At 55.7% G+C, this 26,110-nt stretch overlaps 1 protein-coding gene across 2 annotated transcripts in view; it reads left to right on the top strand.

Annotated features, from left to right (window-relative positions):
* MARK4 (microtubule affinity regulating kinase 4) overlaps nt 1–24,255 on the top strand; it is a 30,255-nt gene extending 6,000 nt beyond the window's left edge. Inside the window, exons 3-18 of one of the 2 annotated variants that reach the window (XM_043598601.1) lie at nt 1,608–1,661; nt 1,765–1,813; nt 2,532–2,597; nt 2,675–2,745; nt 3,384–3,440; nt 5,109–5,345; nt 8,338–8,457; nt 8,935–9,034; nt 10,359–10,468; nt 10,577–10,736; nt 14,022–14,239; nt 17,652–17,755; nt 19,854–20,132; nt 20,321–20,400; nt 21,249–21,293; nt 22,921–23,100. In XM_043598601.1, the coding sequence (XP_043454536.1) occupies nt 1,608–1,661; nt 1,765–1,813; nt 2,532–2,597; nt 2,675–2,745; nt 3,384–3,440; nt 5,109–5,345; nt 8,338–8,457; nt 8,935–9,034; nt 10,359–10,468; nt 10,577–10,736; nt 14,022–14,239; nt 17,652–17,755; nt 19,854–20,132; nt 20,321–20,400; nt 21,249–21,293; nt 22,921–22,985 (1,815 nt within the window). In that variant the 3' untranslated portion in view covers nt 22,986–23,100. Of the gene's footprint in view, nt 1–1,607; nt 1,662–1,764; nt 1,814–2,531; nt 2,598–2,674; nt 2,746–3,383; nt 3,441–5,108; nt 5,346–8,337; nt 8,458–8,934; nt 9,035–10,358; nt 10,469–10,576; nt 10,737–14,021; nt 14,240–17,651; nt 17,756–19,853; nt 20,133–20,320; nt 20,401–21,248; nt 21,294–22,920 lie in introns of both variants that reach the window. The other variant, XM_043598600.1, reaches the window with a different exon arrangement.
* Nucleotides 24,256–26,110: the final 1,855 nt, after the last annotated feature.

Raw genomic sequence — 26,110 nt, 5'->3', positions numbered from 1 at the left:
CCTTGAATTCTCAGTTAGGCACAGCCTGAGTCTCCCCACCTCCCCTCCGAGAGTGGGCATGGGTTGGGAGTATGGCAACATTATTGCAGAAGGGCCCACGCAGACCTTGTAATCTGGATATGAAGCCTCTCACTCGCTCTTGGGAGGAGGGTATGACTCTTCTGTACCTCCTTTAGTTTTAGAGAACGTGGCTGGAGCGATTTCTCCTGCCTCGGATGAACTCTCTTCCTGCCCCCACGCCATCTACTCCAGACACACAAAAGATACCAGGCCCCAATGGTTTTATGGGCACGTTCTACCAAACATTCCAATTTTATGCCAATACTTCCAGAGACCAAGGAAAGAAATGCTGCTGCCCAGCTGATTTTAAGTGCTAGCTGGACAGTGACCAAAATGTCAGAACCGGCTCTGAACACTATGACGGGCCGGCCTTGCACGCGAACATCGATACAGAAACCTTAAACAACATCGGAGCAGATAGACGCGGGCACATCCATTAAAGAAGGCTGTGTGATGACAAAGCTCGGTTCGTCCCAGGAATACACAGTTCTTTTCAAATTGACAATTTATTCATGTACTTCGCCATATTCACAGACTTGAGGAGAGAGACCATATGATCCTCTCGATACTGGCATAAAAAGTGCGTGACAAAATTAAAAACCCGTTTTTGAGGATGTGAGGAAAGCTAACGGACCCTCTCCGGCACGGAGAACGTGTTGTTCCCCTCGTGTGGATCTTGAACATGATTCCAGGGGCTTCTCAGAGGACTGGCTTCTAAGGAAACAGGATCTCCCGGGGGAAGGGTTCTGTAATCCAGGATATCTGGAGGTGACCAGGCCCCAAAACCCTTCAGGGAAACGAGAGACCTAGAGCTGAGTTTGGCCCCTCGCTACTGAAAAACTTACGGTGATCTGCCCCAAAGTGCAATTCAAAATAATATTGAATTCAAATTCAATATCAACCACACTGCAAGATAAATATAAGGAGAGTTTAATAACTTTCTGATTCTTCCTCCATGGTGACTGCCTCAAAGCTCTTTTAGAACAAGGGGTGCTGGGGCGCTTGGCTGGCTCAGTTAGGAGAGCATGCGACTCTTGACTTCAGGGTCTTAAGTTCAAATCCCACGTTGGGCGTGGAGCCTACTTAAAAAAAAGAAATGAAGGGGGCACCTGGGTGGCTTAGTCCGTTAAGCGTCTGACTTCAGCTCAGGTCATGGATCTCACGGTTTGTGGGTTCGAGCCCCACATTGGGCTCTGTGCTGGCAGCTCAGAGCCCGGAGCCTGCTTTGAATTCTGTGTCTCCCTCGCTCTCTGCCCCTCCCCCGCTCATGGTCTGTCTCTCAAAAATAAATAAACGTTAAAAAAATTTTTTTTTTTTTAATTAAGAAAAGCCAAAACCAAAAAACTTAGGGGCGCCTGGCTGGCTCAGTCGGAGGAGCGTGAGGCTCTTGATCTTGGGGTCGTGAGTTCAAGCCCCACGTTGGGTGTAGATGTTACTTTAAAAAAAAACAAAACAAAAAAGCCCTTGCGTGATCTGAGCTGGGGTAGCCTTTCCCAGCTCAAGAGCCCTCGGCACTTTGATCTTTTCCCCCTTCCTTCCACCTCCAGGTCGCCATCAAGATCATCGACAAAACCCAGCTGAACCCCAGCAGCCTGCAGAAAGTGAGGCCCAGGGAGAGGGAGCAGGGGGGGGACAGGTCGGGAAGACAGTCTTTGAAACCACCCACCGTCATCTTTCTCTTTCTTCTGTTTTGGCCGTGTCCAGCTGTTCCGGGAAGTCCGCATCATGAAGGGCCTAAACCACCCCAACATCGGTGAGGAGGGGAAGAGGATGGGCTCGGAGGCTATGAGCGGGGGCACTTGGCAGAGGAGAGAGTCAGGGGACAGGAGAACCGGCAGTTCTAACAGTTAGAAAGACCTGTTTGCTCTTGGCCGTATTGCTGCTCGCTGGCTGGGTGACCTTGGGCAAGTCATTTCACCTCCCTGAGCCTCGGTTTCCTCCTCTGGAGTGGGGCTGATAAGGGACCTACTTCAAGGTCATTGTGAGGATTGGATAAGATCGAGCCTTCGAAACCCTTCCTTCCAAGCTGCGCTGTGGGAGCTGGTCTGATTATCGGTAGCAGCCGCTGTCGTTGTCATCGTTAGGCAGAGGGGGGAGGGGGGGCCTTTACCTAGAGAAGCAGGATTTGGCCTGGCCTGGATGGGCCCACAGCATTTATTCATCCATTTGTTTGTTCACTCGGAAGTGTTTATTGAGTGGCTGCATTATGCCAGGGGCTGGGGACATCAGGCATAGGCAGCGAAGAAGACAGACACACACCTTGGCCTCACAGAGCCTGCTTTCTTGCGAGAAAGTAGGAAAGGTGGTAAAGTAGGGCTGAGGAGTTTGGAAAACGTTGCCATCAGTAGGGAGCCATTGAATGTTCGTGAGTGAGGGGGTTCTGGTTAGCACACGCATAGTTAGAAATGTGGGTCGAGTTGGGGGGAGTGCGTCTCTTCCCGAATAACCCCCTCCCTCCCCGGTCATTGCAGTGAAGCTCTTCGAGGTGATCGAGACGGAGAAAACTCTGTACTTGGTGATGGAATACGCAAGTGCCGGTGAGGCCTCCCTCCCCGCCCTGCCCACCGCGCCCCGCACGCCCCTCGCTGACCCCACTTTGGCCTCTGCCCTGCAGGAGAAGTGTTTGACTACCTCGTGTCCCACGGCCGCATGAAGGAGAAGGAAGCTCGAGCCAAGTTCCGACAGGTGGGGGGGGGCGGGGGGGGGTCACAGCTGCTGGCCGGGCTGGAAGCGGTGCCTCGGTCCCCGGGGAGGAGGGACGGGGCGCTCCGCACGGGTCTGGGCTGACCGCTGGCCCCGGGGGGCTTCGGCCTGGGTGGGAGTGAGGGTGGCCCGCTGGGTGCCCACGAGCGTGCAAATGCCCAGGTGTGAGGATAGCCTGATGGCAGGCGTGCGAGTGTGTGGGTAAAAGGACACGCTGAGGGGGTGTCTGGCCAACAGGGGTGAAGGGTGGAGCGCGGGCGGTGTTGGTCCGGGACTGTGCTGAGTGTGCTGGGGCCGAGTGTTTCTCTGCAGGTATGCAGCATTCTTACGTGTGTTTCTGGAAAGCCGGGAGGGGACTGGCCGTGGTGTCCCGGTTCTGACGCCCCTGCCGGGAGGGTGTCTGGGTGTCTGAGGCCGTCTGGGGGGTCTGAGTGGAGGCCTGCAGCCGTGGGTCCCAGGGGCGTTCCCTGCTGTGACCGAATCGGAGCGTGAGGCCCCAGCATCTCGGCCTGTGCCTCGGGGAGGCCTGGGGTCCTGGGTCTCGGTTGTGAGTAGGGGTCTGAGAGAGGCCGCGGGGTTCGGGGTCTCGAGGGACTGACCCTCCCTGCTCTCCCCTCCAGATCGTGTCGGCTGTGCACTACTGTCACCAGAAAAACATCGTACACAGGGACCTGAAGGTGAGCCCCCCCCCCCCCCGCGCAAACTCCCCATCTCGGCCCACAGACCCCCCCCCCCCCCCCGCACGCGTATTTGTCCCCAGTCCTGCCTTCAGTCGCCCTGGGGTTCTCCAGTAGCCTCCGCATTCCCCCCTCTTCTCCCGTGCTCCTCCCTCAGCATCCAGGGCTCCTTGACTTTTTCCCAAGCTGTTTCAGCAGAGGAAGGGCCAGCAGATAGGGGAGCAGGTAGGGCGACGGGGACAGGAAGAGAGAACAAAAGGAAAGAGACAAAATGTCCTGGGGCGCCCCGCACGGTTCCGTGTGTGCCGAACAAGGACACAGGCTGCGATAAAAGGGTTCACCACCCTCAGAGCCTCTGGAGCCTTGGCATCTCTCAGACTTTAGAACATTCAGGAATCTTCGAGAACCGAGGTTCATAGAGCCCCAGAGTCGCAGGGCCTCCGGGTCTCAGAATCACAGGCCTCTCAGAAGTTGAGGAGGACCTTTGAGAGGGAGCCCCCGAGGCAGCCCCCGGGCGGGGAAGGGACTCAGCCAGCCTGGACCCCGGCCGCCTGGTCGAGGTGAGCAGGGGCAGCCCCTCGAGCCCTGCCCCCCACCCCGAGAGAGCCACACTGAGTCAGGGCTTCTTGTCCTAGACCGGAGAGAGAGAAACGTTTGTCCTGCTCAATCAATCGAGTTGTCTTGACTATCGTTTCTTGAGCCACCTACTGTGTGCTAGGCGCTGTGCTTTAAGGAAGGTCTTCTCGAGGTATCTGTAGTGAAGGACCAGGTTTGTTTTAATATTTTCAACTCCCAGTCCATTGTGATGGATACGCTTGTGAAGTACATACAATAAAGGTGGGAAAAAAAAGTCCAAAATACAAGACCCAATTTAAAAAAAAACAACAACTATGATTACATTCAAAAGACATAAAAAATCAACTGTCACGTTGCTGTAGAAGTTTCTAGACGTTCTCTCTGTGGGTACCCGCCCTCTGAGAAAGCCCCTTAGGAGGCTTGGGGGTTTGTTTGCCCTGTGCGGGTGCTGGAGATTCCCATCACCCGGAGGAGGCACGCCCCCTGGTGGAGGGTCCTGGAAGTGGCTGAAAGGGATTTCGGGGATCTGGTTGGTGCACCCAGTGGGGAACCAACATACGGGACCAGCCCACATGTGGGGTTGCGGCTGGATTGTGGAGCCTCAAATTCTGGGACCAGAAGTATCACCCCTGAGCGAGATCGAGAGGCCATTACATTGAGGTTTGGGGACGATCCCTCTGAAGTGTGTGTCTTTGGGGGTTCGCTCCCCGCTGTGGGGTTGGAGGTGGGGAGGGTGGGTAACCCCGAGGGTTAGGAGGTAGGGAGACCATGAGGAAGCCAGAGGTGCTGGCGGCCTGACTGGGGAAGGGCCGTGGTTGGGAGGGGCCCCACGTGGACGACACTTTGAAGGGTGGATCTGTGTGCCCCCAAAGCCACAAGAGGCAGGGAGCTGGAGCCTCCTTCCAACGCCCAGGCCATGGGGACACCGTTTCTGCCACTTTCTTGCTGTGGGCATGACTTGCGTCCTCCCTAAGCCTCTGCTTCCTCATTCGTGAATGCATTCCCCGTCATACGAACACGTACCGCCAAAGGTAGACAGAACCTTGATTTTTTTTTTCATCTTTCATGGGTCCACCTTCTACCCTCTCCCAGGCCGAGAACCTCTTGCTGGATGCCGAGGCCAACATCAAGATCGCCGACTTTGGCTTCAGCAACGAGTTTACCCTGGGCTCCAAGCTGGACACATTCTGTGGGAGCCCCCCGTATGCCGCCCCGGAGCTGTTCCAGGGCAAGAAGTACGACGGGCCAGAGGTGGACATCTGGAGCCTCGGCGTCATCCTGTACACCCTCGTCAGCGGCTCCCTGCCCTTCGACGGGCACAACCTCAAGGTGCTGGGCGGGGCTGGCGCGGAGGTCTTGGTCTCCTGGGGAGGGTCTCTCCCCACACCTCCTCTGGAGAGGGCCAGAGGGGTGGGGCTGGACCATGGGTGAACCTTGAGAAGACAACCAAAGTGGGAAAAGCCAATCACAAAGGCCACCCATCATACGATTCCATTTCTATGAAGTGTCCAGAACGGGCAAATCCCTAGAGGTGGGAGCAGATGAGTGGGTATCTCAGGCTGGGGGAGTTGGAGAACAGGCTTAACTGACTGGTGATGGCCACACCTCTCGGGGAATGTACTCGAAACCTTTGTATAGGGTACCGCAAACAGAAAAATCCCTGCCCCCGGGGGAGGGAGCAGAGCGGGGCCAAAAACAAAATAAATAAGCAAAATGCATAATATTATGTCAGTGTCAAATACTGACCAGTGGGGGGGGTGGGGAGGGGGTGCGTGGAGGGGTGGGAAGTATGTGGTGAATGGCAGGATGGTGTGAGGTTTTCTTCTCTGACCTTTTGGGTTTTTTTTTAATGTTTTATTTTTGAGAGAGAGTGTGTGAACAGGGGAGGGGGAGAGAGAGAGGGACAGAGGATCTAAAGCGGGCCCTGCCCTGGCCTGATGCGGGACTCGAACTCCCGAACCGTGAGATCATGACCTGAGCCGAAATCAGGAGTCAGACGCTTAACCCCCGAGCCACCCAGGTGCCCTCCGTTCTTTGACCTTTTTATTCTGAAACGTGGCCAGTCTATGGAGAAGTCGCAGGACTGGGACAGAGAACACGTAGGACCTTTCAGGACGTGCTCCGGCCACGTTTGCCATCAGTCTGTACGGGCACACGCCGTTGCCTCTGCCATTACTGATGGGACGTTTGGGGGTCGGCCGCAGACACGAGGCGCCTCTGTCCCTGCGGGGGACACACAGCAGGTATCTCCTGAGACTGGACGTTTTCCTGTCTACAGTCACTCTCGGGAAAATCCAGCCAGGGTGCAGTCCTGGCCTGCAACCCACGACCATCCTCCGATGTCCCCAGTCGTCCTGAGAATGTCCTCGTAGCTGTTTTTCTCTCGCACCGGCACTCGGGCTCCCGGGTCGTCTGCAGCTGACCTGTGTCTTTCATCTCCTGTCACGTGGAGCAGCAATTCTGTCCCGCGTGGCATGGCTTTGTGGCCATCAGGCCACTTGTGCCACAGGGCCCCCCTCGGTTTGGGGTGACCCGCGTCTCCTCGCGATGGGGTCCCAGGGGTGCGTTTTGGGGCAGGAATTCCACAGCCGGGATGCTCGGTCCTGCTCGAGGTGGCCCGCAAGGAGCGTTCAGAGGTCAGGAAGCCACTACTGGGGACAGGCCACCAGAGCAGGGACCTGAGTGATGAGGAGGAAGGAGCCCCTTCTTCACAGAGGCCTCAGCTGAGGCGCTGACCCCTCTGAGCCTCAGTCTCCCCTCTGTTCGGTGTCCATAAGGTAACCCGCTATGTAGCAGCGACTCGAGGGCTCGCTAAGATCAGAAGTGCGAAGTGCTCACCATCACAGAGTAATCTCTCTGAGCCCCGGGCATCAAGCCAAGAGACTTTTTTAGAAGGCTAGGCCACATCCCACCTGCCCCAGGCCCTTGTCACCTCCTGCTGTCCTGGTTTCCCACCCTCAGCCTTTCTGGGCAAAGGAGACATGCGGCTAGGGACAGGTCCCCGCTCTGTCATTTCCTTGCTAAGCGACCTGGGACATACTCCCTTTCAGAACCTCAGTTTCCCTGTCCGTAAGGTGGGGACATTGAGAGTATCCACTGACGGCCAGCCTGGGTGTCTAAAGCCCTCCACCAGGGCCTGGCATCTGGCCAGGGTGTTACACTTGGGAGCCACACTGGTGGTGGCGATGGCGATGGCCCCTTGGCGACTTCTCATTACCACGTGACAGTGGCAGCATGGTGCGGTGGTCACGTAGCACGGGCTCCGGAGCCAGACTGCCTGGCTTGGAACCCTGGCCCTGCCATTTCCCGGCTGCACACTCCTAGCAACAGTCACTTAACCCCTCTAAGCCTCAGTTTCCTGGTCTGAAAAACGGGCAGCATGGCCCTGCTTCACAGCATCGCTGGGAGCACAGAGGTAACTTGCGTAAAGCACTCAGAACATGGCCTGCGCGGGGGTAAGTGCCCTGCTCGGAAAGTGATACTCGTTAGTATTAAATATTCACGACCCTCCGGGCTGTAGTGATCTGGAGACCCAGGAGGCTCCCAGCCCTTTCAGGAGGATGCCCAGGAGGGGAGCTCCCAGCCCAGAGCTCCACCCAGAGATTCCGCCCCCCCCCCCACCCCCCTACCCAACACCGGTCCCCCCTCCGTTTCCTGTCTCCCCCAGTTCTTCTTCAGGATGGAAGGGGCTGTCCCTGGCCTGCCATGCGGCTTGGAGTTTCTTTTCTCTGTCTTGGCAAGGTCCCTCAAAAAAGGCCCTTAAAAAAGAGAAAAAGGTCTGCCTGTAAATGGGCTCTCATGCTTTGAGACTGCCAGCGTCTCACAGTTCTTTGGAAAGACAGGCATGCCTAGGGAAGGGGGGAGCCGAGGGGTGGGAGACAGGAGGGCAGGATCCCCGCCCTCTTCATAAACCTAACAGTTAAGTCGCACTTACCCTGGGCCAGACGTGTGCTGTGCATTTTACTTAGGTAGCGTTATGGGTGCTGTGAGCCCTGGGTCCCCAGAAGACTGAGGCCCGGGTGCTGACTCCCCTCTTCCTGGCTTGTAGAATTCGCTTTTCTCGGTGGGATTTCCTCTGAATGAAAAATGCTTTTTTTTTTTTTTTTTTGGAAATGCCTACACCTGGTACGGGGTTCCCATTTTATAGATGGGCAGCTGTGGTCAGGAGAGAGGGGTGGGGGGTTCTGCCACCTGTCGCTTCTGTCAGGAGATTGGGAGAAGGATTTGTGTGTGTGTGTGTGTGTGTGTGTGTGTGTGTGTGTGTGTGAGATGGGTCAGGGAGGCCGGGTGGATCCCTCCCCCAGTAACCCCGTCCCCCTAGGAGCTGCGGGAGCGAGTCCTCAGAGGGAAGTACCGGGTCCCTTTCTACATGTCAACAGACTGTGAGAGCATCCTGCGGAGATTTTTGGTGCTGAACCCAGCTAAACGCTGTACTCTCGAGGTGAGCCCCGGTCCCGGCCCCCTCTCACTACAGCCTTCTTGCCCTCACTTTCGTCTCCTGTGCCCATCTGCCTGAGATCGCTGCTGGAAGGTGGGGGGAGCCGGGCAGCCCGAGAAAAGGCTCCCGGGCCCGTCTCGACACCACCCCCAGCTTCGCCCACTCCCCGCCATGCCAGTAATTAGCTAATGAGCTCCTAGGCTGATTACAGGGTGCCGGGGACCCAGATGATGCGGAGGAGGGAGGTGACATCGGGAGGCTCCGACGGGGGGGGGGGGGGGGGGGCGTGCTGGGGGTGTGGTGAGGAGGCGCTGGCTCTCAGGAAGCCCTCGATTCTGGGGTGTTAGGTCTTGGGGGGGGGGGGGGGCAGGGCACGCAGCCCTACTTGAGGGCCTGCCTGGGAGACGAGGAACTGTATTTTCGCCGGTTTTGTCTGACGTCTGTCTTCCCCCTTCCCTATCCTGCCCGCGATTCCTGCAGCAAATCATGAAAGACAAGTGGATCAACATCGGCTATGAGGGTGAGGAGTTGAAGCCATACACGGAGCCCGAGGAAGACTTCGGGGACACCAAGCGAATCGGTGAGGGTCGGGGAGAGCGGGCGCCCCAGCTCCTCAGAGCCACGCCCCCCGCCCCCCCCCGGAGCCAGGGGGAGGAGCTTCCCAGCACCTACAATACCCCTTCGATGAGCGCATGGCAATTAGGGAGAGTGAAGCCGGGGCTGTGTGACCCTGGGCAGGCGGCTTCCCCTCTCTGTGCTGCCATTGCCTCATCGGTAAAATGGGACAGCCATAGAACCTGTCATAGGGCTGTTGTGAATATTAAGTGAGTGAACCCACATAAAGCACTTGGTTTTGACTCTTAAGACACAAAAAGAAATCACAGCTCACTTCCAGAAATGTTTGGGCCCAAGTCATTGGTAATCTGTACGTTTGGGGAAAGCCCCTATGTTGGCATGTGCCTCACCCGCCAACCCTTTGGTCTCAAATCCTCCAGCCTGGAACCCTTGAACTCTGGACCCGGAAGGCATTAGCCCCGCAAGAGCCCCTTAGGAGCCGTCCGCTCACTGGCCGTTATACAGTGGAGGAGACCAAGGCCACCGTCAGAGCTGGTTACATTAGTCAGGACTTTTGTGGTTATATGTTAATGGAAAACCCAAGCCATTCTGGCTTCAACCAATAATAATAATAGGCTGAGCCATTTGAAATTGGTATTTTTATGGGTCAGAATTTGTCAGCGTTAGCACCTTTATCTGGTATAACCTCCAAGTGGTAACTTATTCACATAACTGAAAACGCCAGGGTATGCCGGCCTTCAGGCACAGCTGGACCCAGGCACTCAAAGACAGTCGTTGGAAATCTTAGTGGTGGTTCCTGTTCCCGGAGGCTCACGTCACAGGAGCAAGCTGACAACAGCATATACTAGGGGCCTGGACACCCCGTCAAGGAAAGAAGCCACTTTCCTAAATGTTCCAACGGAAGCTCTAGGCTGGTACCCATTGGCTACCCCTGAACCAGGCCGTGGGGATGGGGTGCTCTGATTGGCCAGAACTGGGTCATATGCCCATCCTGAACCAATCAGTGTGGTTTGGGGTATAGAGCGTTCTGAGTGGCCAGACCCGGGTGGTACGCCTGCCGTGAGCCAATCAGTGTGGCTATGGGGATGGACTACTCTGTTGGGTCAGGCCTGGGTGTTACACCTGCCTTTGGGGGCTTGGCGCAGGCAGGAGTGGGCCAGGTGATCCAAGCGGGAAAGAAATGTTCTTCCAAGGAAATCGGGTGCTGCCGGCAGGAGGGGGAATGGATACTGAACAGGCCAAAGAGCAGGCGTTGCTGTGTGGGGCAGAAGCGAGTCCAAGGGAAGGGTCTGGGGAGATTGAACCTCCTCTCCATCCCCCTCTCCCAGAGGTGATGGTGGGTATGGGCTACACGCGGGAAGAAATCAAAGAGGCCTTGACCAGCCAGAAGTACAACGAAGTGACCGCCACCTACCTCCTGCTGGGCAGGAAGACTGAGGTCAGAAGGCGCCAGGGGCATTTGGGATGCGCGACGCCCGGGGTGGAGGGACTTCTGGGGCAGAGCGGGGGCAGAGGCTGAGGCTCTTCGTCTGTCATCCTCCTGCAGGAGGGTGGGGACCGGGGCACCCCGGGGCTGGCCCTTGCACGGGTGCGGGCGCCCAGCGACACCACCAATGGAGCGAGCTCCAGCAAAGGCACCAGCCACAGCAAAGGGCAGCGGACCTCCTCGTCCACCTACCACCGCCAGCGCAGGCATAGCGACTTCTGTGAGTATGGCCCCACGCCCTCCCCCACCGTCCCTGCGTTACATCGGGGTCACCTGCACCAGAAGCCCACTGGAGCCAGCTGCAGAGGAGAGAGGAGTTTTGCATAAAGATTGCAGGGATGGTACAGGGAACCTGGAGGCGGGAGTGCCCAGCCAGGATCAGGAAGGGATTAGAAACTGGAAAAGCAGCTGGAGTAGACACCCTCTGTTCCTCTGGTTTTGCCTTTTTCTCTCACTTACCTCACCTTACCTTTTTCCTAGTTTCTCAATTCCTTCCATCTCTGTTTTGGAGACCAGCCCAAATGGTAGCATGAATCTCTTTGGTCCACTTGTCAGGCACAGAGTTCTCATGTCAGGGTCCACTTGGAATTTAGCCACTGTGATGGGGACACAGGAGGACACATTGCACAGAGTGGCTGCCGAGAGCTCGCCCTCTGGCTCTCCTCCGCGCTGAAAGGATGGGAGGCCCTTCCTAGTGGAAAGGGGCTGGGCGGACACCTACTTGGACCCCACGTTCTGTAACGGAAAGATAGTCATCACCCACAGAAAATAGATCCCACAACCACCGTCACACATTAGGCATGGACGCGTCTCTTACCTACACCCTCCTCAAATGTTAATCCTCCCAACTATCTTTCTTAAGATTCCTTTATTATTTTTTTTAATGTTTGTTTATTTTTGAGAGAGACAGAGCATGAACGGGGTAGGGGCAGAGAGAGAGGGAGACACAGAATCCGACGCAGGCTCCAGGCTCCGAACTGTCATCACAGAGCCCGATGCGGGGCTCACACTCACGAACCAGGAGATCATGACCTGAGCTAAAGTCTGACACGTAACCGACTGAGCCATCCAGGTGCCCTGCCCCCAACTATTTTTTAAGCAGCTTTGTTGAGATATAATTCACATACCATACGATTCACCCAAAGTGGACAATTCAGTGGCGTTAGTGTATTCACAGAGTCGTGCGGCCAGCCCCACAATCCATTTTAGCCCATATTCATCGCCCCAGAAAGAAACTCCACAAGCCCTAGCTAGCCATCAACCCCCAAACCCCCATTCACCGCCCCTAGCCCCTGAGAACCACCAGTCTATTCCCTGTCTCTACAGATTCCCCTATTCTGGACATTTCTTATAAGAAGAAGTTTACAACATGTGGCCTTTTGTGTCTGGCTTCTTTCACTTAGGCTAACGTTTTCATCCATGTGTTCGTGGCCCTTTTTCCACCTGTAAGTAGCCGGATCGGTCCAGAAAGTCCCTAAGGAGCTCAAGACTCCAGCATTCTATGGTTACAACATGGTAACCTTAAAAAACACCCACATGGGAATCTTCTGGGTTCCCGGGGTTCCCGGAGGGTTGTCGACAGGTGCCCTGTGTCCGTCATTTACAGACCTTATTATGCTTCTGGGACTTCCAAGCATTAAGGTTCCTGAGAAATTAACACACAGACGTTTCAATTGTCTGAAGTTCATGAACACATTCAAATCCGCTGGTTCTAAAACCGTAATCTCCTTACTAAGATGTTCTAAGGGACCAGATTTGTTTGTTTTGTTTTTGAAACGAATACAGTCACTTCCTTCAAAATTTGATAGTACAGGAGGGTAGACAATAAAAAAGTTTTCATCGAACGCCTGTCTCCCGGTTATCCGTGGAGGCAGCCACTGTTAATCAGTTTTATATGACTTCTTTTGGGGAGATTTTATTCACGTATAAATAAATAGAGTTACTCCTTGAACAATACTGGGGTCGGGGCGCCAACCCCCTGTACGTTGAAAATCCACGTATAACTTTTGACTCCCTGAAAATGTAACTGCTCATAGCCTGCTGTGGACTAGATGCCTCGCTGATAACATAGCCCGTCAACACATAACTTTGTATGTTGTCTGGGTTATATACTGTAGGCTTACCGTAAAGGAAGCTAGAGGAAAGAAAATGTCCTTAAGAAAATCGTTAGGAAAAGACAATTTGCAGTACTGGATAGTCTTTATCGAAAAAATCCCATGCGGCGTTCAAACGCCTGTTGTCCAAGGGTCAACTGTATATATAAGCTAGATATGAAAAGGAGAGGGGCGCCTGGGTGGCTCAGTCGGTTAAGCGTCCGACTTCAGCTCAGGTCACGATCTCGCGGTCCGTGAGTTCGAGCCCCGCGTCGGGCTCTGGGCTGATGGCTCGGAGCCTGGAGCCTGTTTCCGATTCTGTGTCTCCCTCTCTCTCTGCCCCTCCCCCGTTCATGCTCTGTCTCTCTCTGTCCCAAAAATAAATAAATGTTAAAAAAAAAAATTAAAAAAAAAAGATGTATAAATATGATGCTAACATAGTCACGCACCATAAAGGTAATATTCTCACCTTTTAAGGCAAACGATTGCCTCTGAAGATGTTCATGTATAAATATGTAGATAGAGATAAATAGAAATAGATCTGCACATTTCCCCTTTTGGGTACAAATGACAGGACCCCGTGGACCTCAGGCGTTGCCTTTTCTGCTCTACAGTCCATCGTGAAGATCATTCTTTGTTGGTACACAAGCAGCTTCCTCCTAGCTGCAGAGTATTACATCATATGGAAATACCTTGGGGCGCCTGGGTGGCTCAGGTAGTGATCTCGAGGTTCCTGGGTTTGAGCCCCAGTTGCGCCCTGTGCAGACAGCTCAGAGCCCGGAGCCTGCTTGGGATCCTGTGTCTCCCTCTCTCTCTGCCTCCCCCTCACTCACGTTCTGTCTCTCTCTCTCCCTCTCTCTCTCAAAAATAAATAAAATTAAAAAACAAAAAAAAGGGGTGGGGAGAGAAAAATATCGTGGGGCACCTGCGTGGCTCAGTCGGTTGAGCGCCGGAGGTCGGCTCAGGTCTTAGCTCACCGTTAGTGAATTCGAGTCCGGAGCCCGCGTCAGATCTTTTATCCACCCCTCCTCCCACGCTTCCCCTGCTTGCACGGTCTTTCTCAATCTCTCTCTCAAAAATAAATAAATCTTAAAAAAAAAAAAAAAAAAAAAAATCTTGACTTGACTTAGACATTCCCCCAGAGACGAGCACTCAGGCTGTTGCCAGTCTTTCGGCCTTAAAAGAAAAACAAGGCTGCCGTGAATAAACCTGCGTGAGGATCACATACCATGTACGTGGAGTTGGGCGGGGGGATCAGTGCACGCATTCGTCACCCGGACGGATACTGTCAGAACGGCCTGCGCGGGAGCTTGTAGCCTGCGTGGGGAACTCTCGGGTTCCGAGGGTCACCCAGAGTAGGTTCGGGCTTTTCCAGGGGTCGCGAGCCCTAAACTGCCCCCTCCCTCCCCCAGGTGGCCCCTCCCCCGCACCCCTGCACCCCAAGCGCAGCCCAACCAGCACCGGGGAGACGGAGCTGAAGGAGGAGCGCCTGCCAGGGCGGAAGGCGAGCTGCAGCGCGGCCGGAAGCGGGAGCCGGGGGCTGCCCCCCTCCAGCCCCATGGTCAGCAGCGCCCACAACCCCAACAAGGCAGAGATCCCAGAGCGGCGGAAGGACAGCACGAGCACCCCGGTGAGTGGTGCGGCCTGGGGGCGGAGACCGCCTGGTGCACGTTTTCCAGACCCTGCTGTTTCCCAGCCTGCTCCCCCAGACCACCACGCAGGACTCCTGGTTTCATTCATTCATTCATTCATTCATTCATTCATTCCATAGACATTGGAGCGCTCTCTCTCTCTGCCGGAGCTTGTGCGTGACCGCTAGTATATAAATTAGCATTCAGTGTCAGAAAGAAGCAAGGTACTTGCTTTAGGTGGGAAGGACTTTATTTATTTACTTTTTAAAGCGTATTTATTGATTTTGAGAGACGCGGAGCGTGAGTGGGGCGCAGAGCCTGACTCGGGGCTCGATCCCATGAAACCGTGAGATCATGACCTGACCTGAAACCGAGAGTCAGATGCTTAACCAACTGAGCCCCCCAGGTGCCCCAGAAGAATTTTTTAAAAATATTTATTTATTTTGAGAGCGACAGAGCGTGGGGGAGGGGCAGGGACACAGAGAGGGAATCCCAAGGAGGCTTCGGAGGGCCAGCACAGAGCCTGATGTGGGGCTCGATCCCGTGACCTCAAGATCACGACCCAAGCCGTTATCAAGAGCCAGACAGACGCTCAACCGACTGAGCCACCCAGGCACCCGGAAGGGTTTTAATACGGGGAATTAGGTACTTACAAAGTTGTCAAAAGGACCAGCAGAGCAGGCAGGGGATGATTAGACCCACAGGGGTCACACCACAGCACAGCAGGTCTGACCCGCCACAGGGGCTGCTTAGCCCCTGGCACTGTTGAATTACCGTCACATGGTGGTGACGGTAGTCCGAGACTCAGAAACTTTCTTCTCTACCAGAAGGGCCCCTCGATGCCCGGAAGTCTGGAAATCGGGCACTGGGGCCCTCCGGAGGCAAAGACCCTCATCCCGTGACCTTGCCCGTGGAAGGAGGAGGTAGAGGGGACATGAAGGCAACTTCCATCCCATTTCCACCTTCCAAATCTTCCTGCGGGCAAAGGTGGCCAGAACCAGAGCTCCAGAGGAGTCTGGGGAATATAGTACTGGGCTTCCCTGCCTCTGCAGCTCCTTAATGTTTTTTTAATGTTTATTTATTTTGTTTTATTTTATTTTTTGAGAGAGAGGGAGACACAAAATCGAAGCAGTCTCTGAACTGTCAGCACAGAGCCTCCGATGCGGGGCTCAAACTCATGGACCGTGAGATCATGACCTGAGCTGAGGTCAGACGCTTAACCAACAGAGCCATCCAGGCGCTCCTTTAAAATTTTTTTAATGTTTGTTTATTTTCTTTAAGAGAGAGAGAGAGAGACAGTGCAGCCCCTTAAAATAGGAAGTTGAGAAACAAACACAGGCCCCACAGCAGAGACGAGGGTGGGTGGAGACAGGTCATAGGAAAGCGGTCAGCACTCTGAGGCCCTACAGACCAGAGCTTGAATTACATTGGTGACCTGTGTGGCCTTGAGCAAGTGACTTCACCTCTCTGAGCCTCAGTATTCCACCCTGTGAAATGGGCTCATCAGAGGCCTTAGATTCTTGTGAGGCTCTGATAAGGTCTGGGACATAAACGACCTCCCATAGTGTCCAGCTCAGGAAGCACTCAATAAATGAAGGCTCTTGTTACTTTGTTTTAATTTACTTTAATTTTTATTTATTTTTGAGAGAGAGAGAAAGAGAGAATGAGCAGGGGAGGGGCAGAGAGTGAGGGAGACACAGGATCCAAAGCAGGCTCCGGGCTCCGAGCTGTCAGCACAGAGCCCGACGCGGGGCTCGAACTCACGAACCGCAAGATCATGCGTGACTTGAGCCGAAGTCGGACGCTTGACCGTCTGAGCCACCTAGCTGCCCCGGCTCTTGTTATTGTCAAGGTAAACCCACACCTTAAAAAGGTAGAAAAGAAGAGGAAATTAGCCCCCAGAACATAGAAGAAGGGAAGTAACAGACGGTAATAAAGGAGAAAACAGAAGGACCCCAGAGAAAACCCCAAAAAAGCTGCAATCTGGTTCTTGAAAAGGTTGGTGCGATCATTGGACCCCACGAATTACTAATAGCAGAAGTGAGAGGGGCACCTGGGTGGCTCAGTCATTTGAGCGTCCCACCCTTCATTTTGGCTCAGGTCGTGATATTATGGTCGTGGGCTTCAGCCCCGAGTCAGGCTCCACGCTCTAAGAATACTTGGGATTCTCTCTCTTTCTCTTTTTAAAAGAAAGAGGGAGGAAAAAACGAAGAAGAAGGAAGCTATATTCTAACATAAAGAGACAGTCAAAACGCATTAGGAACCACCTTATGCCCATAAATGTGAGAGCTTAGATGAAATGGATAGATGCCTTCAAAAAACACAAGTAACTAAACTTGTCCGAGAAGAAGCAGAAAATCCGAACCGCCTTATATTCTTGTTCAAGAAACTGAATCTGTGACTTAAAACTTTCCCATAAAGGGGCGCCTGGGTGGCGCAGTCGGTTAAGCGTCCGACTTCAGCCGGGTCACGATCTCGCGGTCCGGGAGTTCGAGCCCCGCGTCGGGCTCTGGGCTGATGGCTCGGAGCCTGGAGCCTGTTTCCGATTCTGTGTCTCCCTCTCTCTCTGCCCCTCCCCCGTTCATGCTCTGTCTCTCTCTGTCCCCAAAATAAATAAACGTTGAAAAAAATATATATATATTTAAAAAAAAAAAAAAAAAACTTTCCCATAAAGAAAATTCCAGACCCTAAGTGGTGGGATTCTGCCAAACACTGAAAGAAGGAATAACACCAGCCAACTTTAGACAGGCTTCCAGAGGATAGAAAAAGAGGGATCACTTCTCAGCTCATCTGGGGAGGTGGCATAATCCCGATGGGCACCCCGTGATCCAAGAGAGCCCACAGTCCCATGCGGGGGTGGGGGGGTGTCTAAGGGGATAGACGTCAGTGATACAAAGTGATCAGGGCTGCAGCGGGGGCCCTGAGAAGGCTCCTGACTCAGCCGGGGGCCAGAGGCGGGGGTATATTATGAACCGACACCAGAAAGTTCCATAGGTGTGTGAGTCAAGGGGAGAGGTGGGAGGAATAGCCAAGCAGGTGGGCTAGCCTGTGCAAAGGCCAGGAGGAGGCACCAAATGTGCCCGGAAGAAGTATGCTCCAAAAAGCTTGACGTGGCTGGCCCGTACCCAGGTGGGGCAGAGCTGGGAGAGGAGTGAGCAAGGCGCCCCCCACCCCCACCCCCCCCAGGCACCGCCCCTGAGCCACCCTCCTCAGCACCCGTCTCAGCCACGTGACTCTCGGCCTGGGTTGCTGGGATGGCTCATTAACCTTCCCTTTCTCCTGGAGTAAACCATCACCTACCCGCTCTTGGCCCCCTGCCTCCTTCATAATGAGGGAGGCCAGAGAGGGTAATCGGGGAGTTAAGGGGTGTCCCTTCGCCCCCTCACTCCCTCCTGGCCGTGTTCCCCACAGAACAGCCTCCCTCCCAGCATGATGACCCGAAGAAACACCTACGTTTGCACAGAACGCCCTGGGGCTGAGCGCCCGTCCCTGTTGCCAAATGGCAAAGAGAACAGGTATGGAGAGGGGACAGCAGCGGGGAGTGGCGGGGGGAGGGGGGGGGAGGGGAGCAGGACCCTCCTTTGATCTAAGATGATAACCTTTGTGGGGAAGGGGTGCCGTGGGGACTGGGGAGCGTGCGTGTCTCTTCTTCCCAGAATCTACCCAGGTCCTCCTCCTCCCAGACCCCCCTGAAAATCTTCCCCTCTTAATTAATTAATTAGTCATCAGCACCAGGAAAGCAGTTTGCCCTGTTCTCCGCCTACGAGCCTTGGGAAACAGAGTTGAATTTTTTTTTTTCTTCTTCTTCTTGAATGATCAATTTTTAGAACTTTGAGAGAAGCCCCAGAATGTCACAGCTTCAACATCCTCTTGTTGGCTGGTTTTCAGACTAGTTTTCCTGAGTCTGTTCGATGTCGTTCAGCTGGCAAGTGAGGGAAACCAGTGCAGACTGGCTGGAGCCTAAAAAAGGGAATGACTGAGTTCACATGGCGGTTCAAGTTCAGGAGGGGGGCGGGCTTCAGGGTCACGGCGCCCCCGCCCACCGGGACTGTAGGGCACGGCACCGAGGTGCACGCTGGGGAAAACCTGATAAACAGGTGGTACCGTGTGGTGGGGACAGGATGTGGGGTGCCCGAGAGCAGTGATTCCGTGGCTGCTAAGTCCTGAGTTCAAATCTTGCCTCTGCTAGTAGGATTGTCTCGGCCAAGTCCCTGAGCCTCGCTTTCCTCCTCTGTAAAATGGGGCTGATGTTCCCTGCCTCTGGGCCCCGTGAGGGGGATCCGGTGGAGATCGCTTGTGCCCCGTACCTGGCACCGGTTCTGTGACACAGAAGGCATTTGATGCGTGAGCGCTAGTTTTGTGATTATTAAATAAAAATAATAATAGCGAATGCTCATCATCGGTAAGAGTACGCCAGGCCTTCGTGTGTATTTGCTGGTTGAATGCCCCTAACGACTCCGCGAGGTAGACCTCGGTGTCTCCATTTCACAGCTGAGGAAATGAGGCACAGAGAGATGAGGGGACTTGCCCAAGGCCACACGGCTGGTGAGTCAAGGAGCGAAGATCCCACGCTGACTCCAGCGTGCGTCTCCAGTGTGAACGCCGTAACGCATAGCCTTCCAGTTCTGGCTTCGATGAAACCGAGGTTTAGTCTTCCCCGATACAACCAGCCAGAGGTAGGCAGGCAGTCTCCTCCAAGGACCCAGATTGACTCTGCCAAACTCAGCGTGAGGCTCCAGCTCCGGGACTGAGGCCAGTGCACCAGTTACCATTTCCTAACCAGAAGGAAGGACGGAAAGAGAGTGGAGCGCAGGCTACATTTTTTTTTTTTTTTTTTTTTTTTCTCAGAGGCATGACCCAGAAATAGGACAAAGTACTTCTGTTTGCAACCCACTGGGCAGAGAATAGTCCCATGACCATCCCGAACTGCAAAGGAGGCTGGGAAATGTAGTCTCTCGCTAGGTGGCCATGTGCAACACGCCTGCTCTTAGAAGTTTGGTCACTAAAAGTAAAACAAGACAGATTCCAAGGGCGGGGCGGTGGCATCTGTCATAGTCAGGCCCTCCTGTCAGGACTGCGAGGGCCTGGAGGAGGGTCCTGGGACACTGGAGCCAGCACTGCCCACACAACAACAAAAGTTAGGAAAAGGGTCCCTTCTCACCTGTCAGCACATTCTCATAAGTGCCTATGATGTTCACACCTATTCCTATCCCGAGTTTGAATAATGATAGTTGAGACAGCAAAGTACAGTGTTTGCCAAGTTGACTTGGTTCCCGCGGTTTGGAGGCAAGTGGCAAGGGATTCATCAAAAAATGTGATCTGAGTCTATTCAGTTGCCGCGTTTGGAGAGAGGAGAGTCAGGATACGTTTGGAGCGGGTAGGGGTTGAAGAAAGGGCAGTTGGAAGAAGGGATGACTTAGGAAGACAGAAGAGTCCGTAAAACAACTAGGGTTATATAGTACACAGCCTGCCCAACTGTACATGGCAGCCCTTTCTCTGAGCTCTAGGTCTTTCGAGGTTTCTGATCTCAGGACAGGACAGTGAAGAATCAGAGGGACTGGGGCCTCGGCCTGCCTCGAGGCCCCACTCTGACTTGTCCCTCTCTGCCCACAGCTCGGGTACCCCACGGGTGCCCCCCGCCTCTCCCTCTAGTCACAGCCTGGCTCCCCCATCGGGGGAGCGGAGCCGCCTGGCACGCGGTTCCACCATCCGCAGCACCTTCCACGGTGGCCAGGTCCGGGACCGGAGGGCAGGGGGCGGGGGAGGCGGGGGCGTGCAGAATGGACCCCCCGCCTCTCCCACATTGGCCCATGAGGCCACACCCCTGCCCACTGGGCGACCCCGCCCCACCACCAACCTCTTCACCAAGCTGACCTCCAAACTGACCCGAAGGTGAGCCCCAGGGGACGTGGGGGGCAGGGGTGGGGTGGGGGGAATGGGACCTAACCTGTCTTCTGCTCTGCTCTGCCTTCTGTACCCTCACATCATCATCATCACCTCCTCCTCCTCTTCCTCCTCCTCCTCCTCTTCCTCCTCCTCCTCCTCCTCCGTCACCCTTCACCTCGCCCCTCACACTACAGGGTTACCCTCGATCCCTCTAAACGGCAGAACTCTAACCGCTGCGTTTCGGGCGCCTCTCTGCCCCAGGGATCCAAGATCAGTAAGTCCCGCCACCCTCTGCTGTCCCCGGCTCTGCCTCCCTGTCTGCATGTCTGACCTGTGTGTCCGGGCGAGGGGAGGGGGACTCTGTGCGAGCGGGAGGGGCACGGGTTGGGGGATCTGGCTGTTCATTGACTCATTTAATAAACAGTAGTCTGGCCCCTGGAGCCGGGCTCTTGAGGGGCGGACCCTAGCTCTGCTGAGTGACCTCGAGGAAGTCACTCAACCTCTCTGGACCTCACTTTCTTCTGTAAGACGGAGCAGCAGTGACAGTGCCTTCCTCAGAGGGTTATCGGGTAGACTAAAAGGTGGTATAGAATGTTGCCTTGCAAAAATGACGTATGTTTACTTACTGAGCGCCTGGCGCGATCTTAGACCCCGGATGGAGGGAACAGAACGTGTAAAATCCCAGCCCAGGCAGAGCTGACGTTCTGCACGGGGACCCAGACAGTAAATGAGTACGGAGAAGAAAAAGGGCAGGGAAGAGGGGGGCAGTTTGAAATGGAGCAGGCCTCACTAAGGAGGTTTGAGCGAAGCCGGAAGGAGGGTGTGTGTATGTGTGTCCGTGGCCTTCTGTACGTACCTGTGTGCCTCTGCCCACCCCCCACCCCCCCTTTCTCTTTCGTCTTCCAAATTCTTCAGTATCTTTCCTACGACCTGCACTAACCATTTCAGAATGGGCTCCCCCTCCTGGGCACGGAGACTCCCAGCCCTCCCCAGCCCAGCTCCAGCCAGCAGGGAGGGACCAGGGCTGAGGCAGGGGCTGCCCAGAGTCCTGGAGGCAGTGGGTTGGGGGAGGGGGCTCCGTGTGTGCAAATTAGACACTCTGCCCCCCCTCCCCTCCTCTAGGGTCACAGACGAACCTGAGAGAATCGGGGGACCTGAGGTCACAAGGTGAGTGCATGAGCCTACCCTGACTGCCACACCAGCCCCTCCCCCTCTGCCTGCCTCAGACCCAGCTGCCTCGTGTCTGCACCTCCCCTATCCACCCCCCCCCCACCCCCAACACACACACACCATTAGATGGGACCTGAGCCTCCTCCAAGCCAGCTGCCTGAATGTCCCTCTGACCCTTCTTCCTCTGCCGGCCCCTCTTATGGCCCTGTCCCCGTGACTTCCTCCGATTTCCACCCCAGCCATGAACATTGTCCCTTGACCATCTTTAACGTCAGCCTGTTCCACCTATGACCAACTCCTCCTGTTGGCACACCTTTCCCCCTGCTCTCATCCAACGAGGCATAAGTGTTGCCAGGAGCTCTAGCAAACATTACCTGTGCAGCCCCACATGGTAAACAGTTTAGACTTTGAGGGCCGGGTAATCTCTTGTCGTGCCGATTCGGCTGTGCCATAATCAGTACAAAACCAAGTGGGTGGTGTGGGGGTGCGATAGGCTTCAGCTTGACGCAAGCCCGGTCCCTGTAAAGACCCCAGTGCAAATAAAGAACCGCCCCCTCCGGTTCCAAAGGTCCCAGGACTGACTCTCATTGGCTGGAACTGAGTCACATGCCCACCCCTAAACCGATGCCTGTGGCCAGAAGGGTGGAGGACTCTGATTGGTGGGATCTGGTCATATGCTCGGCTTTGAACTAATCTTAGTGGGCAGGGAGGTGGAATGTGCTCATTGGCCGGAGCTGAGTCACGTGCTCAGCATGGAGCTAAGAGGCCAAGGCCGCCCCGCCTAGACCAGAAAGACGGATGCGCGATGCATCTCAAAGAGGAGCAGCTCTTGGTACTTTAGGTGGGATGGTTCTTCATTGGGCTGGAGCCACTCACACACTGCAGCACATGTATCATCCTTGAACCACCGCCCCCCCTCCCCAGCTTAATGCCAGCGGCACCCCCATCCCAAAACGTTATGGTGCTCCAAAAGCCTCCAGAAATTTCCAAATACCTCTGGAGGGACGGTTATGGCTTTTAGGCGAGAATCCCTGGTCTAGAGTGAGGACGGTTGATCCTCTGAGGAAAAAGGGATTATTCCCAGGAGGAGGATGTATTAGGAAACCAACCAAGCAAAGAGACTCCTCCCCCCCCCCCCCCCCCCCCATAAGAGACAGGAATCAATTTCTCTGTCACATGAACCATGTGACTGGGCCAGGCTGGCAGGGCCCCTCTGTTCCATCAGGTCATGCAGGTACCCAAAGGTTCTTCGATCCCCAACCCTTAGGGCTCTGTCTTCCTACAGTCGAGGTTGGTTCTGGCCGCAGCCGGGGCGTTCTTATAGGAGGTGGGGCAGGAGAGCCGGGGCTTGCGGGTTTCCTTGGAAGGGGGTTCCCTCCCACCCCACCCCACCCCGGCTTGCACTCACATCCGGGACTTTTGCACTCGGGGCCGCAGCAGAGGCCGGGAAACGCAGTCTCCAGCCGGGCAGCCGTCTGTACCACTGAAACTCTGTCCCCGTCCCTGGGATCAGAGAGGGAGGTGGGTTTTGAGGGACGCCTAGGAGCCCGTCCCCGGGTGGGAAGCGTGGGTTACCTTTCCTCTCCTGTCCCCGTCTTTGACCCGTGATCTCTCCCCGCCCCAGTTGCCATCTACCTTGGGATCAAACGGAAACCGCCCCCCGGCTACTCCGATTCCCCTGGAGTGTGAAGCTGACCAGCTCACGCCCGCCCGAGGCCCTGATGGCGGCTCTGCGCCAGGCCACCGCGGCCGCCCGCTGTCGCTGCCGCCAGCCACAGCCGTTCCTGCTGGCCTGCCTGCACGGGGGTGCGGGCGGGCCCGAGCCCCTGTCCCACTTCGAAGTGGAGGTCTGCCAGCTGCCCCGGCCGGGCCTGCGGGGAGTTCTCTTCCGCCGCGTGGCGGGCACCGCCCTGGCCTTCCGCGCCCTCGTCACCCGCATCTCCAACGACCTCGAGCTCTGAGCCGCCGCGGGCCCGGGTCCCCTCTTCTTCCTCTCCCTCGTCTCCTTCGCCTCTACGGCAGGGAGAGGGGGCAGGGAGGGGAGTCTCCCTCCGTCATCACCGCAGCTCCCGTGAATCCGACGTGGGGACAGAGAGTGTCCCCTGCGCCGTTGTCCGGGGCCGCTGGGCAGGAGAGAAAAGCTTGGGGGCAGAGCAGGGGGAGCTGGCGCCTTCCTCGAGCCTCCAGCCGGTCCTGCCCCCGCCCCCCATCACCCCAACGTGGGGCACCTGAGGAGACTCTGGGGGCAGGGCAGGCGCAGAAAGGGAAACCGAGGAAACTTCCATTCCCACCCCCTTTCCCCCAACAGCTCAAGAATTAGGCCTTGGGCGGGGGCCGGAAGGGTTGCTGAGCCTAAAGACTGTAGTAGAGGGGAGGGGGGCTGGGAGTGGGGGTCAGAGAGGCAGATTCCTTCCCCTCCCCTGCCCTCCCCTCATGCTCGAACCCCCACCCCCCCCTTCCTGCCCCAGGCTGGCGCGGGGCACTTTGTACAAATCCTTGTAAATACCCCCCACACCCTCCCCTCTGCAGAGATCTCGCGAGGAGCTGCCGGTTTTTAAGTTATTACACCCCCACCCTCCTCCTGTCAGCCCCCTCACCCGCAGCCTGTCGCCCAATAAACTTAGGAGAGTCCCCCCTTCCCCGCGCGGGCCCCGGGCTTTTCCTTCCCTGCCCTCCCCTGCGGCTGAGATGAGGAGGTGCGTGACTTTGGGCCAAGTGGTTCCTCCTCTCCGAGCCTCGGTTTTCTCATCTGCAGAATGGGAGTGGGGGGGGGGGGGTGAGGGTCAAGGATGATTGTGGACGAGGGCAGGACAGAACTCAGCCTCATCCAGGAGGCCCCCGGTTCCTACATTGGTCCCCCATTCATCCACTCACGTGCCCACCCACATGTTATACCGGACTCTAAGCCACTTCTTAACTCCAGTAGTACATTTATTCAATAAACAGTCATTGACCTGTGCCTACTCCGTGCCAGGCCCGGTGCTGGACACGGAGACACAAGGAGCCCCTGTCTGTGGGGGACGGGGGTTCTGACACAAACACTAGAGAAACCTTTGCTTTGGGGAGGCCGGAAGAGAACGTGAGGGGAGTCGGGGAAGCCACTCCAGAGAGGAGAGGATACCGGAGTTGGACTCTGAAGGACAAGTAGGAGTTGACCGCGTATTGGGTATGCGCTGGGCAAAAGCCGGTTTGTAGGAGTGCGTGATACGCCTTCAGAGAACTGCGGGTAATTTCGGCGTGGCTGCTATGTTGGGGCTGGTGGAGAATTAGCAAGAGAAATAGCGTGTTGGGACTAATAATCCATCTACACATAAGCAAAAGTTATTTGTTTGCTTATGTTCCTTAATAGTCTGGGGGTGCCCGACTTCAGGTACGGCTGGATCCAGGCAGCGGGCCACCTCACCTCTGGTTTTATTTTACCGTGACGTTAGTGGTTTCACCCACCTCATGAGAGTTCCAGCCTCTCATCCCTTTGTCTAGTTTCTGCAGCAGAAAGTTGCTCATTGCCTACTTTTGTCGAAAATCCCAAGACAGGCTCTTATTGGCCCAGAGAAGTCATGTGACCATCCCTGAACCAGTCACTGTTGCTCTGGAGTGGCCAGGCCCCTACCTAGAGCTGGACTTAGAGGGGTTCCCCAGAGGAAAGTCCAGGTGACCTTAGCCAGAGGAAGGAAATGGAAACTGAGTAGAGTTAAGCAGTAGGTTGGGGGGGGGGGGGGCGCAGAGGAGCTTGTTCACAAAAGGCCAAAGTGAGCGAGGGGTGGGCTATCATCCAAGGGCACTGGAGAGCCATTGGAGGATTGTATGTAGGGAAGAGGCTTAGTTGACTGTGCCTCAATTGCCCACTTGGGGCGTGGTAGGTTCTGCCCTTGTGTTCTTCATGGGGCTGATAGGAAACTAAAATGAAAAAGGGGGGTTGGTAGAGTCAGTGTGGAAAAATTCAGGGTCTGGGGCAGAACCGCATTCCTGCCTTAAGAGCGAGGCCAGAATAGGGGTCTGCTGCAAAGTGTATATATTGAGTCGTGGGAGTGGGTAGGGTGGGGACCCCACCAACCCTGTCTGGAAATCTCAATCCCTGAGGGCTTCCCGTATGCCCAGCCCTGTGCTGGGGACCTAGCGGTGACCAAGACTGCCCCAGCCCTGCCGTCATCAGGCTCAGTCTAGTGGAGAAGGCAGCTGCATCCTCAGTGATGATCCTGGGTCGGGGGGTGGGGTGGGCAGAGGCTGGGGAAGGCCAAGGGGGTGCCTGTCGTAGCCAGGGAGGGCTTCCTGGAGGAGGAGCAGCTCAGCAGCAACTGGGAGAATGATGAGCAGCTAGCTAGACATGGCGGGTAGGAGACTGGTGTTCTAGGTGGAGGGAACGGCTTGTACAGTGGCTAAGAGGCAGGAGAGAGCACAGCAACTGGCCTATGGCTGGCAGTGAGCAGAGTCACCGGGAGACACGAGGCTGGAGATGTTGGCAGGGCCCTGAAGGCCGTGGAGAGGGGCTTGGGCTTTCTTCCAAGGGCACTGGGGAGCCACGGCAAGGTTGTGAGCAAGGGAGAGGCAGGGGCAGGTTTATGCTGTGAAGGGAGCGAAGAAGACAGGTCGGGAGATTAGGGAGAAGGTCGAAGTGGGACAGAAGGTGGGGAGACAAGGGCCAGATTTGAAGCTTATGAGGCAAGATGGGCAGAACGGGCACCTGGACCGCAGATTTGGCTCAGACCGGGCCGCTGGAATGTTTGTGGTCTGTGTGGCTCCCCGGCGGCGGCGGCGGCGGCGGCGGGGGGGGGGGGGGGGGGGCTGGTTAGAGGACGGAGCTGGGGTTAGTGATG

Source organism: Prionailurus bengalensis, chromosome E2, assembly GCF_016509475.1.
Source record: "Prionailurus bengalensis isolate Pbe53 chromosome E2, Fcat_Pben_1.1_paternal_pri, whole genome shotgun sequence".
Classification (NCBI taxonomy): domain Eukaryota; kingdom Metazoa; phylum Chordata; class Mammalia; order Carnivora; family Felidae; genus Prionailurus; species Prionailurus bengalensis.
The sequence above is the reverse complement of the archived record's forward strand: the minus strand, read 5'-3'. Positions and strand labels throughout refer to the sequence as shown.